Source organism: Triticum aestivum, chromosome 2D (assembly GCF_018294505.1).
Source record: "Triticum aestivum cultivar Chinese Spring chromosome 2D, IWGSC CS RefSeq v2.1, whole genome shotgun sequence".
Classification (NCBI taxonomy): Eukaryota; Viridiplantae; Streptophyta; class Magnoliopsida; order Poales; family Poaceae; genus Triticum; species Triticum aestivum.
This window is the reverse complement of record NC_057799.1, coordinates 58,649,395-58,670,479: the sequence shown is the minus strand read 5'-3', so window position 1 is coordinate 58,670,479 and position 21,085 is coordinate 58,649,395. Positions and strand designations below refer to the sequence as shown.

General features: G+C 45.9%; 1 protein-coding gene across 1 annotated transcript; it reads left to right on the top strand.

Moving 5' to 3' along the window:
- Positions 1 to 1,777: 1,777 nt before the first annotated feature.
- Positions 1,778 to 6,076, top strand: LOC123051544 (uncharacterized). The gene is made up of 3 exons (XM_044474444.1): positions 1,778 to 2,130; positions 2,438 to 2,575; positions 5,755 to 6,076. The coding sequence occupies exons 1-3, from the start codon at positions 2,111 to 2,113 to the stop codon at positions 5,933 to 5,935; spliced, it is 339 nt and encodes a 112-aa protein (XP_044330379.1). The 5' UTR covers positions 1,778 to 2,110; the 3' UTR covers positions 5,936 to 6,076.
- Positions 6,077 to 21,085: the final 15,009 nt, after the last annotated feature.

Sequence of the window (21,085 nt, the reverse complement as noted above, 5' to 3'; positions counted from 1 at the left end):
CAGGCACTAAGACGGACGACCAACCCGCACGACAAATCCGTTGGAATCTTTACATAGATGAAGTATGCTCACAAGATCAACCACTGAGTAGGGAGTGTTACGGTTAATTTTAACGTATGAGTTAATTTTGGGCTAATAGCAGTTTACATCATCAATAAATATTCTACAGCTTACTGCTTGTCTACTCTACTCCCTCAGTCCCATAATATAAGTACGTTTTTTCAAGCTAAAACAGTTTGAAAAACGTTCTTATATGGGACAGAGGGAGTAGTTTTTATTTCCAGCACTCTCTTTGTATCTCTCCCTTCTTGGAAGTTCCAGGAGTAGGGGCAGCACCAAACACGAAGCAAAGCAGCAGATTCAGCAATCAGCAGCTACTACGCAGCACTCCACTCCCTGGATAAATCCATTCAGCAATCAGCAGCTACTCGATAAATCTGCAGCAGATAGGCAGCACCACCACCACCGAGCGCTTCTCTCTTTCTTTCTCAACCTCCTATCTGAACCCTGATTCATGCAGCCGCCAAACAGCCAGAATAACCCGGTTTCATGCAAGCTACTAAAAAGGAGATAATAACATACCCTGTCACAAAGGATCACAAAGGTAGCATAGTGGCTAACAGGTCATAAGCTAAAAACAAGCTGATATCCACCAGACGTCATCTTTGATTCTCCGTCAAACAAAGTGTTGTCTTCATTGATTTTCCTCGTTAACAGTCGGGACTTGCTTCTTATCTACCCAATAAGTAGCAAGCATCCATGTTAATGAAATAACCCCAACTGTCTCTACCACATTGTCAATCCTCCTTGCACGGCTCAACCGGCCCCTGCAGGTAGCTCAGATGAGATTATATGCCAAACTGGAATGGAAGAAATAGATAAATAATTTACATATGTGCATGTGTTTGATAGTGTACCATCGTGAGTCATGTGGTCTTGGATTGACTTGTACAGCAAGATGCCGTAGTAGCCATATGTTACGCCAGTCACTAGCCATGACTTTCCTATCCGCCTTTGATATCACGTCATACAGCTCCTCTTTCTTCTGCTGGATCTCGCGCATAACGTCACGAGAAGGCTGGAAACACAAAGATGATTTATGATCAACTTTATATCATTAAGTAATTGCTGACTGTGATTGGTAATAACAAGAATATTATTGTCAGATGAGGTTCGATATCGATAAAGAACGCATATGATGCATTATAATATACAGATGCAGCCAATATATCTGTTTGGTTGCTAATTAAGAGCCCCTGTTCAATGGATTATTTGAAATAACTTCTTGCAAGCATTTCACCGATTCCTGGTTGAGCAAGTCGCCAGTGTGCTTAGGAAAGAGTAAATTATTGACTACTCCCTCCGTTCCGAAATACATGACGTTTTACGTCTGCACGTTGAAATCTCGTAACGCTACGAAATATTCGCGTTTTCCATTTTAACCCTCAACCGCATCGCTCTCAGTCTCTCTCTCAGTCTCCCTCGCCCGTATCGCTCTCTGCTTCTCTCCCACCGCATCTCCCTCGCCCATGGCGCCGCCACATCTCCCTCGCCCGCGTCGCCGCGTATCTCCCTCGCCTGCGTAGCAGCCGCATCTCCCTCGCCTGCGTCGCTGCATCTCCCTTAACCGCGTCGCCGCTGCCCTCTTTCTCTCGCGTCGTCCCTGCTTCGTCGTCCCAAGATTCAGTTTTTACCGCCGGAGGAGCTGCTCGAGTAGGAGGAGCTGCGGGAAGAGGAACTGTGGCGGTGAGGAGCTGCCGGATCTGTGCGGCTGTGGGGAGCTGCCGGATCTATGCGGCTATGGGGAGCTGCTGCATCTGTGCGGCTGTGACGAGGAGCAGTAGGCGATGCCGAGCGCCGACGTGCCGAAGGAAAGGAGGATGGTGAGCAGCTGGACCCACGACGGCACCTCCGCCCGGCCCCCGCGCTTGAGCGCGTCGTACACCATCTGACGCCGAAGGATGCGGTCGAACACCACCTGCGGCAGCTTGTCGTCGCCACGGCTGCCGCCGTCCTCCTCCTTGCGCGCGGCCTCCATGAGCGACTCCTTGAGGAGCAGCTGCTGCGTCAGGTGGCGAGAGGATGGACATGGTGGCCCGGCTGTGCGTCCATGGATGATGACTCCTTGAGGTATTGCTCTATCTTCCTCTTACTGTCTCTTCTCCGTGAAAACTTAATGTCAGATGCTAGGAGTAGTGCTAGGAGTAGGGCTAGCAAATGGAGATTCTTGTGATCTTGTGTACTGCTAGGGGTAGTGCTAGGAAATGTTACGGATGCTAATGTCAGATGTGAGGCCTTAATGGCTTACCAAGCTCTCTGTAATCAACCAAGCAGCAGCAGCACTCCAACATTTCTTCAGAGGTTTACTGTCGATGGTCGATTGTTTTGCTTCAGTTGCCGTTCAATTCAGAGTTCCAATCCTCTGTTGTGCTTATAGGGCGACACTGACGGTGGTGCTTATGGTGCCCGACGCTGATGCCATGCTCGTGGTGCCCGATGCCTGCTGCTTCAGTCATTCATTCAGAGGAGTATCATATGCTGATGTGGAATTGCATGGTTTGGAGTCTTGTTTGGAGTTAAGCGAGGCTCTTTCTACTGTACTCCAACATCTGTGAGCTTAGTAGGGTTCACAGTAGGACTGATTTTACTACTCATCTTGCAATAGTACTGTTGTTTCCTCACCAACATATGTGCTACTGTAGTTTTGGTTAAATTTGCAATGAGCTAATGGAGTATTGTACTCCTCTTGCAGCAGTACTGTACTGTACTCATCTTACAGTACTTAGTGAGTACTCCAACAGTACTTACTGTTGTTTCTCTCCATTTTAACTGAAACTTTAATTTAAATTTTAAAATTAACTGAAGCTTTACTTCAAAACTGCAATTGTTGTGCTGTAGTTTCAGTATTGTTTTGGAGTAGTGGTTGCAAAATTTGGAATAGCAAACATATCCGGTATTTGGAGTACCTGAATAATCAGATTTGGAGTTTCTGATTTGCAGTCAGATTAGCTTGGAGCAGTAGCAGTGCTTGCTCTGCTCTTCTCTTCTCAAATAAAAAAAAAGTGAGTTCAAGATTTGGAGTAGTGTAGATCTTCTCTTCTCTTTTGACAGTTAATTTAAATTAACTCAAACCTTCCAGTTTCTTTAATTAAATTAACTAAAACCTTTTTGTATTAATTAAACTAATAGAAACCTTTTTCTGTTAAATAAACTAATTAAACGAAACTAGAGAGAAACTAATTAAACCACACAGTAAAAAAAGAGAGTTAGAGATCTGAGGGCCTCCTCTACAATACAGTAGTAGCTTGCCATTTCATTCAGTCAACACAAAGTAAGAACCAATGATAGGATTTCATCATGCACAACTATACCTGGAGACTTGGAGTATACCTACTTTGGAGTACAAAGAACACACGACACTAGTTATATTTGTGCTTCCATTTATTTGGAGAGGCACCTGTTTGTTCACATATCAAATTTATTTGGAGTACTACATGAAATGCTAGGAGTAGTTCTTATGTGTACATCAACCCCAAATTTAACTGAATTTAACATGTGTTAGAGCAACAAATTTATTTGGAGTACTACAGGAAATGCTAGGAGTAAATTTGTTGGTGCCTGCTTGCTGCCAGTATTTAATTGAATTTAACATGTCTTAGAGCAACTAAGCTACTCTCAGAGAGATTTTTCAGAGGACTGCTTGCTGCCATAAGTATCCCATAGTAATGCCCCATAGCTAGCGGTCCATGCGGCGGTCTGAAATTGTACTTGCTGAAATTTCTTGTTTGCACTGCTTGCTGAAATTTCTTGCTAGGAAATGCTAGGAGTAGATAGGAGTATTTCATACTGTACTTGTTCAAATTCTTGATTGCTTACAATTTCTTCAGGTTTTAGCAAGTTTTTAGTTAATTAAAAACTGAAAGCTTTTCTGTTAATTAGGGAGGATAGCAGTAGTATAGCACTGCAGCAGGAGTACTAAATTAGGAGTAGTATAGCACTGCAGCAGGAGTATTAAATTGAAACTTTTTCAGTTAATTAGGAGTAGCGAGCAAGCTGATTTCCAGTAGCAATTCCAGTACCAATTTCTGTAGGAGTATCTTCTTGCTCTCTTCTCTCTCCTTTGGAGAATTCACTGCACACAAACCGATGCAAACAAGCCGATGCAAACATATGGAGTAAAAAAATCCACTGCACACAAGCCTTTGCAACCATACTCAAATATGGATTATAATCATACTCCACATAAAGAATCACAAGGATGCAACAAGCATACTCCACAAGCCTCATCTCAGGTCTCATGACAACAAGCATCTCAGGTCTCTTGACAACAAGCATCTCGGGTCTCTTGGCAACAAGCATCTCAGGTCTCTTGACAACAAGCATCTCAGGTCTCTTGACAACAAGCATCTCAGGTCTCTTGGCAACAAGCATCTCAGGTCTCTTGACAACAAGCATCTCAGGTCTCTTGGCAACAAGCATCTCAGGTCTCTTGGCAACAAGCATCTCAGGTCTCTTGACAACAAGCATCTCAGGTCTCTTGGCAACAAGCATCTTAGTTCTCTTGACAACAAGCATCCTCAGGTCTCTTGGCAACAAGCATCTCAAGTCTCTTGGCAACAAGCATCTCAGGCCTCTTCCATTATTGAACCCTCTCCATTAGCCCTAAGTTGTGTAGGGCATTTGCGTAAACCTCTTGAGGGCACGACAGTCTTGGAGGTAGCTGCCCAAGACCCTCGAGCCTTTCCTTGTTCACATGTGGTATTTTATACCCATTGCCCCCTGCATGGTTCAGGATCTCAATCATGCACGTTTGCAGAGTTAGAAAAATTCTGTTGAGCTTGTAAACCTCATAGCCTTCAAATTCCTCCAAAACACCATTAATAAGGTCTTGTAGTGTTTTAGGACTCAGAAATCCGTCAGGGATTGCAGCGAGTTGAAAAACCCAAGGTCAAGCACATTCAAATCAGGACTGTTGGCAGGTTGTTGTATTATTCTGATGTCAAGTCTAGTTTTTGCGACAACCGCTAGAAATTCTGGGTCATTTGGCAAGATATGGGGCTTAGCATTATCCTGTTGAATGTAGATGGTCTGTCCAGCATCACTTTCAGGCCAAACTGCTTGTATCCCTGGCAAGACCTTCTCTATTAGGAACTCCCTCATCACTTTTCTGTCCACCTTTGTTGACTTTGTCTCTATTGTACCTCTGGGCCTGTTATCACTTCTCCTCTGAGCAGGAACTTCTTTCACGAATGGCCAGATACCGATTTTCCCAGAGAAGGTCACGTTTCCTTCACGATCCCACCTTGGCCTAGCAACGGCCGTCAAGAACATCACCTTGCCAATGCAGTTGCCATGTATAGGCCTCGTAGGAAACACTAGAGTTACTGTTCATTTTCACATGATAAAAAATATTAGTCCATGCTCAAATGATAAATTGATCAAGATCACATGATAAATTGATCAAATGATAAATGAGCTACTGTTCATTTTCAGAAACACTAGAGTTACTGTTCATTTTCATAAACTTGCTAAATGAGCTACTCTTACTGTTCATTTTCAGAAACTAGAGTTACATTTTCAGAAACTTGCTAAATGAGCTACTCTTACTGTTCCTTTTCAGAAACTAGAGTTACTGTTCATTTTCAGAAACTTGCTAAATGAGCTACTCTTACTAGTCAATGTCAAATTTTCTTGTGGTGATCTGATTTGGGAAAGGGGATCGGAGAGGTCTAATATTTTGGGGATTATTTCTAGGGTTCGTGGCATAGGCGATGCTCAATTGGGGAAGAAAGGCGGCGCCTCATGCAGTCATGCTAGGGTTGCAGCCGGGATACTGCTGAACCGAAGCGCCGCCTTCTCCTCAGGCTCAAAGCTGTTCGTCGGAGGGAAGATTTGTACATCTCACTCTCGTCTTGCATACTCCTGGTGTTCGTGATCCTTTGCTTCATGCTAGTTTGAGAATCATACCTCCAGCAATAATGCAATATTTTGTCTAGTCAAATTTCGTGCAAACACTTTGTGCAGTTTTAACTGAATGTACTCCCTCCGTTCCAAATTACTCGTTGTGGTTTTAGTTCAAATGAACTAAAACTACGGCGAGTAATTTGGAACGGAGGGAGTATATGTTAGGAGCAATCCGTGTGAACATTGAACAAATCGAGATTACTGCTGACTTATGGTTCAGGATGCCTGGTGTTCAGTGCAAGGACAATATGTTTGATGCCTGAACCTGAATCTGCGTTTGAGATCTGCCAAGACTTCCTCCCAGATATCCGATTTGTGAACCTATTTATTAAGATGCCCTCGTATGTACTCCTTCTCAGTTATCCTGCTTGCTAATTTCGCTAGCACAATGCATTTTTTGTCAATTGAAATTTGGCGCAAACACTCTGTCCAATTTCATCTAAATGTAAATTTCATCCAATTTCTGAGTTATCCTGCTTGCTGATTTTGCTATCACAATGCATTTTTTGTCAGTGCAAGGACGCGTTCTCTCAGCACGGCGATGTTACCCAAGGTAGTTATAATCAGTCTGTTCCAGCTTCTTGCTGTTGGATCTGTTGTTTGACTGAATCAATTTGGGATGTCCTCTGCTTTGACCGCTTGATGTGCCTGTCAGTGAAAGTGATATGCCATCCTGTGACAGGGAGGTCCAAAGGATATGGCTTTGTTAAGCTCTCTTCGGACAGCGAAGCAGCCGTAGCGTTGGAGAAGATGAGTGCCGACTGCCGAGGTAGATAAAATGTGCTTCGTTCATCTGTTGGTACAACATAATAAGCCAAGTTCTCACAGGATAATAGGGTGCTTGGTGTAATAAAATGTGCTTCACTCATCTGCTGCTGCTACAGATGAGTAAGGTGCTTACTGCAATATTTGTGTGATCACCGGTATATATTTGAAGTTCAGTCTTATGACCGGCAAATCCCAGAGGAAGACCTGACGTGATCAAGTGCTCCGTTAGCTAATACTCTTATTTTAAGACATGAAATTCATTCATTGGCCTTTTTTATCAACATTAGCCATGGTCTAGGAAACAATTTATGACCTGATCTTAGAACTTGAATATGGCATCAAGTCCCAGGGAATGTGTGGGTTTAGAAAATCAATTTTCACACACGTTTAATACCAAACTTTGTTGTTAAACATTGTTAATGCCAAATGGATTTTTTAATTGCTCAACACTTGCTAGCTACTCCATTATAGGGGTACAAATGAACTATTGATTGTTCATGGCGGGAGTACTGGAGCTCACCAACTGCATCTTGACTGGGATGGATGCCCTCTTCCTCTTCCATGTTCATATCATCTTGGAGTATGTCTTCTTCTTCGGCTGGAGTGCAGTTGAGATCAAAATCCATGCCTCTGCCCTGACTATGTCTATTTCCTTTTTCAGTTGCTGCCTGTTCTGAAGTTGGTGCAATGGAGCTTGGAGCTCCACCTGCTGGACCTGGAGCCTGTTCAGGTACTGCCACGGTATAAGTTCATGCAACATCAAGCACTATAGTACTCCAACATCATGCAATAGTACTCTTGTCATGAAAATGATGTTGCATGATGTTGTAAAAGTGATTCTGCCCCTGTAGTACTTCATCATGCAGCTGTACTCCAACATCATGTTATTTTGTTAATGATACTCCAACATCATGCAATTGTTTCAGTACTATTGATTTTTTGTTAATGATACTCCAACATCATTGGAGTACTGCACTTTTACTCCAATGCAGTGCTGATTTTTTGAATCCTCCCAACATCATGCAACATCATGCTCCAGTACTGAATTTTGTCATGCTAAATTTGCAACTGAATTGCCCCTTTTTGGACCTGTTGAACGACCAGGACCTGAAGTCAGCGGCGATCTGCAGTACCTGGCGGTGGAGCTGGCGAGGCCCTGGGAGGGTGGCGGCAATCTGCAGCAGGGCGCTGGCCTTGGGATGACGAGGTGGGGGATCTGCTGGCCCAGGAAGATGGGGAGGATGGAAGGGGATCTGTTGGGCGAGATGGGAGGCGATGGAGGTGGAGGTGGAGGATCTGGAGGTGGGGGGCGACGGAGGTGGGGGCGATGGAGGTGGAGGATCCAGAGGTGGGGGGCAACGGAGGCGGGCGGATCTGGAAGACGACCTGGGTGAAGACGAGGAGAGAATTCAAAACTGAAGGGTAACCTGGTCATTTTGCTGCTTTTTCACCTGGTCGGAAAAAAACCCCAGCGTCAGGTATTTCGGAACGGAGGGAGTAGTATACAACGAAGTGGAGCAAGCAGAAGAGGGGATGGTTCAAGATAGCAAGAGAGCAGAGGCAAATTAAGAAGATTATGTGTTGCTATTAATTTCTACAGGGATGAGCAAAAGCCATCCTCAGATCAACCAGGAAGTAAGGTTGCTTAATTATATGCTTTGCAGTCCTCTTGCTACAAGTTAAGTGGTAGATGAAATAAAACATGCTACTCCGCTTAGATATATATGTTGCCTGCTAGCCAAAGATCAGGTTAAATAAGTATGATGCATTGATGCTACTTTGGGTAACTAATCTTTCTCTCTTCGTGTCTGATAGAAGACAGACCCAATTAGAACAAGTTTCTGTTTTGATTGCAAATAATAGTACGATTATCGCTCACTAGATCCTTGATGTCGTGAGGTATTTGTGCTGCGAAAAAGAGGTAAGAGATGACAATTTTGGTTTAAGATATCGCGCCTTGGTGTGCATGAGCCGTGGCACGAGCCGGCGCCGCTCCTTCGCGATCGCAGGTGAGGTGACCGCCGTCTGAGCTCGCTGGAACAGGGAGCCACCGAGCCTCCCCGCCGCGCATCGAACCGCTGCCATCGCCGCCGGCCTGCAAATAATTGGGGATTAGGTTAGGAGAAGTCTATCAGGAATCACCACCGCCGCGCACTCCTCCCATGCACTACCGGGTGTGGAAATTTCGGTAGATTTGGTGAGCGTACCTTGCGATTCTGGGCGTTCTTCTTCCTTAGGCTTAGGGTTCCTCTCGTTCGCTTTACGCCTCCGCCGACTCCAAACACAAGAAGCAGGGGTGTGCTGGAGGGTGGGGTGGTTTCTTGCGTTCTAGTAGTAGTTTTTCTTTTCAAGACACCCGGTTCTTTCTTTTTTAAACCTTTTTTTGTTAATAATAACCACCATTTTCTTTTCTTTTTGGCAGACAGTAACTACATTTTGGACTATCACACACAACAGGAAAACATATGCAGCCGAGAGGAAAAAGGGGACCCCTTAAAAAAAAGAGGAAAGAGAGGACTATATATCATGACTAAAAAAAAGTTTCGTCACCGTGGTGACAGAAGGTAAAGAATATGTTTATACTGTCAAAAGGGGACTTTGTAGTGTCGACAGTCGTACGTGGTGCGCCCTCCAATCCCCGTGCTATGACATGGACAATTTGTGAACTGATGACATGGTCAATTGTTCATCTGACATGGAGCGCACCCCCTCCCATTTGTTGGTCTCCGCCACTGCTTCTGCATCGGTTATTGTGTTTTTGAATGTAGTTAATGATCAATTTCTCGGCCAAAACAATCTCCAACCTCATCTTGATTCGTGTCGTCTCAACTTCCATCTTCTCCATTCTTCTCTCAGGCACATCGTGTGTTGTGTCGATCATCTTTTTCTCTACCATTGCCGCTCCTTGGTGCTTCCACAACTCATCCCCACCCCATGCGCGACTCACATGATTGTGGAGTAACATGATAGCAATGATTCTCATGTTGTTTGATCGTACGATATATTAGTGATGAATACATCTCTAATGACATGCTTTCAATCCCAAATGACGATGATATCCATAAGGACATGCCCCCAACTCAAGTAGGATCATTGACGAGAGTTATACCAAACAACTTGAGCAACAAATGGTTCTTCTCCTACTGGAGTCTCCAGGTAATCTACATATGAATCGGATGTTGCTTTTTCTTTTGAGGGTAGAATGGGATGTTGCTTGATACATCAACTATGTGTATCCTTGGAGAAGGGTTATGGTAGGTATAAGGGCATCCCGATCTTATGATGTGAGGTGCTCTTTTGATTTAGGTGGAGTCGACTTTGATGATCCGACTACAACATGCAATGACATTGTGCCTATGCAGTCACTAAACCAACTCCAGAGTTGTTATTGACCATGCCGGAAATGATCAACCTGACCACCAAAGTTTATTCTTTGCAATCAATCGAAGAACAAGCAAGAAGTACGATTTGCAATCTAGATATTGCAAATATATACGAAGTATAGACGGAAGTTGGGGATTCTATAAGCGGTCATGGTCGGTCATTGGATACAAACGAAGTACATAAAGTTGTTGCTATGACAAACATTTAAATAAACAATACCTGGTCTATGTGATGCTTTAGGGGTTGTATTTATGGAGGGACAAATGGGAAATTTTGGTCAGTCTGGGAAGGCGGGAGGGCAAAGTCCACCCCAAGTTAGTTCCTCCACTAATACAGACTGCAAAAACTCACTATTGTCATTTTTATGTCTTTTCTTAGCAATTTTGGTTTTCCAGAATATATACATGAGCCTAAAGATGCTATGGTGAGTATACAACCTATGCAATGCTTAATTACCAGGTGATAGAACCAAACTAATACACAAAAAATATGGGATTCCAAAGGGAAACCAGTACCAAAATGGATCACCTTCTTGAAAGTGCTAGTTATCGACTAGAGGGGGGGGGGGTGAATAGGCGATTTTTATGAAAGTCTTCAAAACACGAGGGCTTTGAAGACAAACAGTAGAAATGAACCTATTGATATGCAGCGGAAGGTAGACTACACTAGACAAGCCATAGTCAAGTAAGCAATGAAGTGAAAGTACAAAGACTATCAACAGCTAGGTAGTATGGATCAGGATGGAAGATAGTATAAAGCCAAACAACAACAGTCTTCACACAGTGAAGATAATCAGATCATGCAAGCAGGCAATGACTTCACGAAGACAAACTGTAAAGTAAAGAGATGGGAATGATATAACCAGTTGCTTGGAGAGGACAAGGATTTGGTAGACCAGTTCCAGTTGTTGTGACAACTGTACGTCTGGTTAGGGAGGCTGAGATTCAACTCAGAAGACCGCGTCTTCACCTTATTCCCCTTGAGCTAAGAACACACAGTCCTCGCCCAATCACTCTGGCAAGTCTTCAAGGTAGACTTCCAAACATTCACAGACTTTGTTCACTGGCAATCCACAATGGCTCTTGGATGCTCAGAACGTGACGCCTAACCGGCTGGAGGATTCACAGTCCTCAAGTGTAATAAGTCTTCAGATCACGCGGACAGAAAGACTTCAGTGATGCCTAACACTCTTTGGCTCTGGGTGTTTTGGGTTTTGTCCTCGCAAGGATCTCTCTCTCAAATGCTTCGGAGGTGGGTTGCTCTCAAACGACAAAAGCCGTGCACTAACTCTGAGCAGCCACCAATTTATGGTGTAGGGGGTGGGCTATTTATAGCCAGGAGGCAACCCGACCTGATTTGTCCGAAATGACCCTGGGTCACTAAGGAACTGACACGTGTCCAACGGTCAGATTTTAAACACACGCGGCAGCTTGACTTGGGCTACAAGTAAAGCTGACTCATCCAACTCTGGATAAGATTTGCTCTCATTGTCTTCACTCGAAGACATAGGATTTGGTTGAGCATCACATCAATCACTCTAACCTTGTTCACTTGGATCCCACTTAACAATACGGTGGTTCCTATGACTCAACAAAGAAGAAAAGAAAAAATACGAAACAACTATGTCTTCGTACTCCATAGTCTTCATGTGAATGTCTTCTCATGTCATAATCTTCACTGTGATTATCTTCACAGACCACCATTGTCTTCAATGTCTTCACACATTTTTAGGGGTCATCTCTGGTAGGTAAACCAAATCAATATGGGACTACTACCTGTGTTATCCTACAATTCTCACAAACACATTAGTCCCTCAATCAAGTTTGTCGTCAGTACTCCAAAACCAACTAGGGGTGGCACTAGATGCACTTACAATCTCCCCCTTTTTGGTGATTGATGAAAAACTGGTTGAAGTTTTCAACGGGAATAAAAGTATGTGAAAGTTAAGGATTAAGGGTTTGTCTTCATAAGCAGTAAAAGGCTCCCCCTGAAGATGTGCATATAGTAGTTTGGTTTTGAATGCAAATGCACATGGCAGGTTTTACTTTGTGGAGTACCTCTTCAGCTTATGAAGACAATTCATCATGCATATAAGGAGATAACAAAGATAATGACATGCAAAATGATAAATGGACGTCTGCGGAATGGCTTCATGCGGAATTTATCATCGCATCAGAAGGTAGCAGAAAAAGTAGCAAACGACCATCGAGTTTAAGTGTTACAACTCAAATAACCAAATGTTTCAAAAGACGAGAGTTGTAGACTTAGCAAAAATAGTGCAACCACCCATAAGGACCCGCTTGAAGACTATCAACTCATAAGCTTCTCCTCCTTTTGTCAGTAATGACCAAAAAAGATTTGAAGACATAGAGTATCTACTCGTTCCCATCAGGAGTAGATGATGGAGCTTTGTCGACGTTGGAGTTCGGTGGTGTAGACGGGCCTGGAGCAGTGTCGAGATGCAGTGCAACCATGGTTGGTGAAGTGGCGTCGTCTTCTTCATCGACGACTCTCGCAACAACAGTTGCAGCCGAAGACGAATGTTCAGAGTCTTCAATAGACGGCGTGTGACGCTAGCTTGCATTTTGTGGAGGCCTGGAATCAAACTTGAAATCTTCAGTGAAGCCATCTTCGCGAAGATCGTCTTCAGGACATAGCAGTGTGAGACTTTTCTAGGACCGCCGACAGGCTTCATGGGCAACAAACGAGTTCTTGGTGCCCAAGTTTCGAATGCGATTGACATCCACCAAGATACTCTACATCTGACGCTTTAGCCAGTCATGATGCTTATCCTGCTTCTGATGCAAGGCAACAAGAAGCTCTCGGTCACTGAGTACACGAGAACGCTTTCGAGGCCTTTGGGCAACCATACTTGCAGTGGCTTCGGCGTTGGCACGATGTGGCACTCTCATATTGCCAGCCAGAGGATAAGCGGGTGTAGCAGCATTGGGAACAAGAATTCCCTCCATAGGTTGCGAGAAGCTTTGGTGTTCAGCATTCTGAAAATGTAGAGGCTTCTTGGCAGGCTCGAGGTAGATGGCTTCAATGGACAGATCAACCTCAGGCAGAAAAACAAGATGGTTGTGTGCTGAGGGCTGATAGTCAACAGAAGAATGGAGCTTGATCAGGCGCATCACCCATGGAGCATAGAACTTCAGGCCAAACAGATCAATCCCAGAAGCAGCTAGAGTCCCGATGAAGAAAACCTGGGTGTTGAATCTGATGCCATTGATGATATAAAATACCAAAGTCTTCATGGCTCCTTCAAGTTTGGCTTCAGAAGAATGTCCCTTGATTGACCATAGAGTACGCCTCAGAATGTGGTATACTGTGCGTGGCAAGTACTCAAGGTCCTGGACGAAGAATTCCTTTGGATATTCAGCATCTTGAGGAAATGGCTTCATCATACTGAGCATCTGACTCATATTGGGTTCGGGCCTCTGAAAGATACTCTGCAGTTCATCTCGATGACGCTGACAACCAGGCTTGTATAACTCACTTGGAGTGGGCAGGGAAGTAAGCTCGATAATGTCTTGAGCTTTGGCTTCGTGATGTACATCACCTGACATCCACTCAAGGATCCATGTCTTTGGATCCCTGTTGTAGCTGCGAATATGAAGTGTGGCATAGAACTGCAGCAAAAGCTCTTCATTCCAGTGCTCTTTGTCTGTTACAAACGGCAGAAGACCAACATCCCTGAAGCAGTCAAGAGCTTCTTCAAGACAGGGTAGCCCAGCAATAGCTTCACTATCCAGACGCATGTGGGGAAAGATTCGCCCTTGATTGTACAAAATGCAGGAGTAGTAGCTTCACTGTTGATGGATCCAAAAAAGATCGGATGAGATCTTTGGCTTCGAGTAGGGATTTTTGGCACTGTCAAAGAAGGTGTTGTGGGCTCTGAAGCTGTGCACGCTGAAAGAACCCGGTGTAGTCGCAACACCTGGAAGCCTTGGCAGCCGTGGCTTGGGCTTCTGTACTTGAGGCCTCTACTCCACACGATAGTAATATTGTGGTCCTGGAGCAGTGGGAGGAACCATAATAGGCCATCTAACTGTGACAAGCTGACCACGATCATAGGCCTGTTCAATGGTGTGAGGCCTTGGAGGTGGACCAGTGGCTTCAGCATCTACATGAGCTTCAGGCTCCACATTGTCTTCAGCCATGAGTGTGTCATTGGCTTCAGTGGCGTTGTTTGTGGCAGCATCAGTGTTTTCTACCTCCCTTTGATCAATAACAGGAGGGTCGGGCACAATCACATTCTCCTCGATAATGACTTGATCTGTAGCTGGGGGTGTGGCAACTCTTTCTTCTTCTCTTTCTCTTTTATCTTCATCGGTTGATGCAGCCGGAATGTCTTCAGCAGCTTTTTTAGCCCTACCTATACCTCAGCCTTACGAAAAAGAGAAGGGGTTGGCATAGAGAGAACCAAATTTGTAAAGCAAACAAACCCACGCTTCGGGAAGGTGAGGCGAACTAACAATTCGTTTCCCTCCTTTTCCCGCTAGGATCGGAACTCCTGTATTTTCCATATCCATACGATCGAGTCCTTAGGTTTTTGAAATAGTGCAATGGAAAAAGAAGTGCTTTGAATCATTGCTATTTGACTCGGACCTGTTTGGCTTCAGACTCAGAGACATTCATAGTAGGGGTGGCTTCAGGAAACACTTGACGTGCGACTAAGCTTTGTTGCACTTCCCCTTTCGGAATGCTCGACATGGCGACCTGTGGCCTGGGGCCTTTGCGAAGCCTGCGAAATGTGGGCGACGCTGTTGGTGAGGGAGTGGTCTGCACCATGTAGTTGTCATCGTCAAGCACCGGAGTGGTGACTTGAGGTGGTGGTGTTCTTGGTGTCTCATCATGTACTGGGGTGTCTTGTTGTGGGCGCTCGGCCCATGAGTCATCCTGAGCAATTGGCGTCAATGGACGACCAATGCTGATAAGTTCACTGCTCGTTGGAGCAGGCGATGATACCGACTGGGGCTCAAGCTGAGGAAGGACTACATCATCATTAACATTGTCTTCATGACCAATGTCTTCAGTTGTGATGGGGTCAATAGCTGGAACTTCTCCATCTTTAGGGGCCTCTGTGGAAGCAGGCTCATGGATCACAAGACGACGCTCTTGGTTGGTGGAGGCTGGAAGAGCAACAGAAATGGGTTCAACAATGAGGGGCTCAGAGGCTGTATCACGCTCTTTCTTTGAAGACTTTATCTTCAATTTCTTCTTGGACGGGCATCATCAGATGCATCCTTGTGCTTGCGTTTCCTGGCTTCGGCTTCAGCTGCCCTTGCCTTCTTCAGCTCTGAAGCTGCTGAGGTGACCTTAGGCTTCGAGCCTGTCATACTGGCAGGGAAGACAATGCGAGGTTCTTCCTGCCTTGGTTCTTTAGGTTAGGCCGCATCAGACTTCTTCTTTTGCTTGGCAGCCATCCTGGGGTCGATGCCAGGACGCCCAAGAGCTTTGCGCTTCTCAGCCTTATTGTGGGCTTGAACACATTTCTCCGCGAAGTACTTCATGCGCTCGCGTGAGCCTTTGGCTTCATCACGCTTCTTGTGGAACTCTTCTTTAAGATCATGCATCATCTTCTTGAAGATCTGCACATCAGCCACACTGAGCTTGACCTTATTCTTCTTGAAATGAGCCTTCTCATAATCAATCTTGTTTTTCAGCTCAACGATTTTCTGAGCCAAGGCCAGTTCATTGGCAATGGCTTGCAACTGAAGATCATCAATAGTGATGCTTTGGTCATCGAACCACTCATCGATGAAGTTGTTTAGAATGTTAACATCAAAGAGGGGTAGATCATTGAAGATCTCCGTCTCTTGCTTGCTCTTGATCAGCATCTCAAGTGTTTCATCACCAAGATCTTCATCACTGGACAGATCAATGGTGTCTTCCTCATTGCGCAGAACGGCAGGAAGAGTCAGTTCATGCCCAGAAATCTTCTTGGGCTTCTTGGTTTTCTTGGACTTCTCGACCTTCTTGGAGACATGAGACAAATCTTCAGACTGGACACTGGGTTCAGGAGGTGCAGTGGTCAACGGCTTCACAGTCGAAGCTTTTGGTGTGACAGAATGCTTCGAAGCTTTTGACTTCTTTTTCTTTTGCATCTGAGGAGCCGGCGCATCTTCGGAGTCTGCGTCGTCAGCTGATTGCTCCACAGTGGCCCTCTGGGCAGCTATGTGAGAGAGAAGCCCATCCAAGCTGGTGAAGGGGCCGATGACATTTGGATTGGCATCGCGCGTGCCATCCGGCCTTGGAGCAGATGGACCAGGGTTGAAGTTGAGTCCAAGCTCATTCTTGTTCTTCACAGCTGACTCCTTTGCAAACTGATAATTGCGCTTGAACAGATTGTCTTCGCGACACCATAACATAGATGATGGGTCAGCATTCTCAGGCTTCGGTCCTCGGACCATGCATGGGTAGAAGCCTTGGGCAATGGCTTCAGGCTTCGACTTTGGCTGCAGATTCCTATACAGAATGTCTCCCCATGGGCGCTTGATAGCATTCTTCTCTGCATATTCAGGGGTTACGAAGTTGTACTTGAACCACTGTTTAGCCCAATATCTTCGAACCAATTGGATTCGGGTCTTGCGCTGACCGTAATCTTCCTCGGGGTCTGACTTGTACAATTCATACAGATCCAGAGGCAAATCTAGAGCTGTGTTGCCTCTGCGTTGCCTGCCACCTTTCCTGACAGATTTTTCTGTGGCCATGATATTCAGACTGAATGGCTTCAGAACAGTGAAAGGCTTCCTTCTACTTGTCAGACAAGAACTGGCTTTAGGAGAGTGAATATGATGTTGTAAGAACTCTGCAAATGAATACAGACTATGAGAACCAAGGGATTCTCCCACGGACATGTACCTGTGACAGCATTAGAGGTGCGAGGGAAGGGGAAGAGGTCATATGCATTCTCAGACGATTTTGAAGATAAATCAGTTTGAAGACATTGACCTCATACAGCGAAGACTTTCACTTATTTGAAGAGAGTTGGTTCCAGATTTGTACGAATCCATGAATAAGTACAAGTGAGGAATCTAACTAGTTATGAAGCATAAGCGAATATTCTTAGCATGATATGAGATGCAGATAAAGACAGATCCAGATTTGGAAGTGTAGAAACCACTTTTGGTTGAAGTGGATGGATTTGACGGATTGAAAAGGCAGTAAAAAGTGAGATTTAATTACCGCAGACGAACTGCTAGACGAGGCAGAGTTAGAAGCCGAGCAGTTCAATCTCCCGCTCCCTAACTCGGTGGCGGAAGACACCTACGGCTGCGGCGGAGAGGACGAGGTTCGCGGCCGGCGTGAGGATAGCGTCGAAGAAGTCGCGACAGCTAAGCGCTTGGTCTCTGGGGTCGACGCGAACTAGCGGAGGCGTTAGGGTTTGTGCGAGAGGTGGCGAGGTGGAAGAAGAGATAATGACCGTGGTGTGTGTATTTATAAGGAAAGGGACAACACAACATAATTACGCAGGTGCCCCTGGCGGTTCACATCTGAAGGACACGTGGCCTGCATGCAACTTATTGGAAGTTGTTCCATGTTCCCACGCACGCCTGGATTGTCGGGTGGTCGTTCCGGCTTCTCCGGTATTCAGGCAAAGAGGATATGGCATTAAAACAGATTTAAATGTTTGTCTCTGTGTCTTTTGCTGACAAGGACTCAGAGAAGACATTTGACAGGTTTCAACAGAGTTCAAATGACTTGGATAGATAGAATTTGGGGTAGAAGCACAGAGAGGGTTAGGGTCCGATCATATTCACTTAGATCAAAAAAATTCAAGTGTGAAGACATAGCTATAAGTGAATGTTGTAGAGGGCAGAACATGCGTGTATACTCAATATGCGAAGATAAACCTTGAAGTCAAATCAATGTTGAAGATAATTCAAATGCGAAGACTATGCCATTATGACGCCAAATGAAACACTTCAAAACGATTTTGGTGGTGCGTTACCCATCGTATAGGAAGTATTAGACCCAGACACGGCGCACAATTATCGTCGCGCTCCGAAGTCAATTCGCGTTAATGTATTCACACTTAGAGTGTATGTCTTCATTGATTGAAGATATACGTTACTTTGTGTGTTGCACATCTAAGTCATCAACATGCATAAGCGTTAGGATGTGTGTCCAATTACATGACATTTGAGGATTCTAAGATATTTAGCTCACACCGCAACTTGCAAAACCTTTTCTCATCCAAAGGCTATGTGAAGATATCTGCCAATTGCTCTTCAGTGTCGACGTGAATGATATCAATATCTTCCTTCATGACATGATCTCTGAGAAAGTGATGATGGATCTGAATGTGCTTTGTCTTCGAGTGCTGAACTGGATTGTTGGCAATCTTGATGGTGCTTTCATTGTCGCAGTAGAGAGGCACATGCTTCAGGTGGATGCCATAGTCCTTGAGAGTTTGCTTCATCCATAGAAGCTGAGCGCAGCAAGACCCAACAACAATGTATTTAGATTCAGCAGTAGAGAGGGATACACAGTTCTGCTTCTTTAAAGACCAACAGACAAGAGATCATCCAAGAAAGTGACATGTGCCTGATGTAGACTTGCGATCAACCTTGTCACCAGCATAATCATCATCTAAGAATCCAACTAGATCAAACTCTAAGCCCTTTGGATACCATAATCCTAGTCTTGGGGTGTAAGCCAAATATCGAAGAATTCGCTTCACAGCTAACTGATGCGATTCCTTTAGTGCCGCTTGGAATCAGGCACACATGCAAACGCTAAGCATTATATCTGGCTTAGATGCACATAAATAGAGTAAAGAACCAATCATGGAGCGGTATACCTTTTGATCAAACTCTTTCCCATTCTCGTCGGGGCCCAGATGACTTTTGGTTGGCATTGGCGTCGTGTATCCTTTGCAGTCTTGCATTCCAAACTTCTTCAGGCAATCTTTGAGGTATTTTTCTTGTGATATGAAGATGCCGTTGCTCTGCTGATGGATTTGAAGACCGAGGAAGAATTTCAGCTCACCCATCATGGACATCTGATATTGCTTTTGCATCATATGTCCAAATTCATCACTGTATTTCTTGTCAGTGCAGCCGAAGATAATGTCATCCACATAGATTTGGCACACAAAACTACAAAAAAAGACACATCTGTGACATTTTGGGCCGAACGGATTTTTTTTCTGTCATACATATGACACTTCTATGACGATAATTGTGACAAAACCCGGTATCATCATAGATGTGGTGGGCTCCTACTTCTATGACAAAAAATCATGACAGAAAATGGGCTTTTCGTCCTGGGCGGGCCGGAGCTGCATGACATTCTTTGGGCCGTCCATGACGGAAAAAACCATGGTAGAAGCGAGGGGGAGGAAAATTTTGGGGAGTTCCCGGTTACGGTGGGCGGTCGGGGGCCGAGCGATGCGCGTTTCTCTCGTACACGTACGCGCGTGTGTGTGAGGCGTTGGCTCTAACTGAACCCGAGTGAGGCGTTGGGCTCTAACTGAACCCGAGCGATTGCACTGTAGGCTACGCGTTACTGAACCCGAGGGATCGATCGATGGCTGTTAACTGAACCCGATCGAGCGATTCCTTCGCTACTGCTGCTAACTGAAGCCGATCGATTGGATGAACAGTGAGCGTTGCGGGGGGGGGGGGGGGTTGGATGAACAGTGAGCGGTGGCGTTGCCTCTGGATGAACAGGACCCCGTGGTGTGGTGGAGGGCTGGATGAACACTAGACGGTGGAGGGGTGCCCGTGGAGGGGTGGTTGAACAGGACCCCGTGGTGTGGAGGGCTGGATGAACAGTAGACGGTGGAGGGGTGCCCGTGGAGGGGTGGTTGAACAGTAGCCGGTGGAGTAGCGCGCGGTGGAGGCTGGATGAATAGGAGCCCGTGGAGGCTGGAGGAGGTCGACGGTAGCCCGTGGAGGCCGGAGGAGGTCGACGGTGGAGATGAACAGTATCCCGTGGAGTCCCGTTTTGCGGTACGCCACACCCCTCCCGATGAACAGGACCCCCGTTTCGACCGTAGGAGGTCCGTTTCGAACGTTTTGCGGTACGCCACACCTCTCCTGATCAACAGGACCCCCGTTTCGACCGTAGGAGGTCCGTTTCGTCCGTTTTGCGGTACGCCACACCCCTCCCGATCAACAGGACCCCCGTTTCGACCGTAGGAGGTCCGTTTCCTCCGTTTTGCGGTATGCCAGACCCCTCCCGATCAACAGGACCCTGTTCCGAACGTAGGAGGTCCGTTTCCTCCGTTGTGCGGTACGCCAAGCCTCGTTTCCATCGCCTGTTCCGTCCAAGCCCTCTCGATGAACACGACCACGCATTCCGTTCCGATCCAGCCGGTTGGCTCCCACGCGTTCCGTTGCCTCCCGATGAACACGACGCATTCCGTTGCCTCCCCATGAACATGACGCATTCCGTTGCCTCCCCATGAACACGACGACGACGCTGTTTCTCCATTCCGACCCAGCCATGTACACGAGCCCTGGCCGTACGTATGCGCGAGTAGGCGTTCGAGACCCCGCCCGTATGTACACATACGTGGCCGTATTTTCTTTCTTGCACCCTGGCCGCTGTACGTACGTGTACATGCTACGTGCGCGCCTCTACTACGACACGTACGCGCCTCTACTACGACACGTGCGCGCCTCTACATCCACCAGTATATATGTACGTACACGTTCGCGACCAGAATGACAACGCTACGTACGCTTCGACCAGGTGGGTCCCGACTGTCAGGCACTTCCTTGCCTGCGAAGATGTAGCTGGTGGGTCCCAGCAGTCAGGGGGGCGAATCATGTTTTTTTGCCCGGACGCACTTCCTTGCGTGCGAAGATGTAGCTGGTGGGTCCCAGCAGTCAGGGGGAAACGTTTTTTTCGCGAAATACAGTGGCCCGTCCGGTGGGTCCCAGCTGTCAGGTGGAGGAATCATTATTTTCCGCGTAATAAGGAGGCACTTCCTTGCTGCGGCCGTGGACCCAGC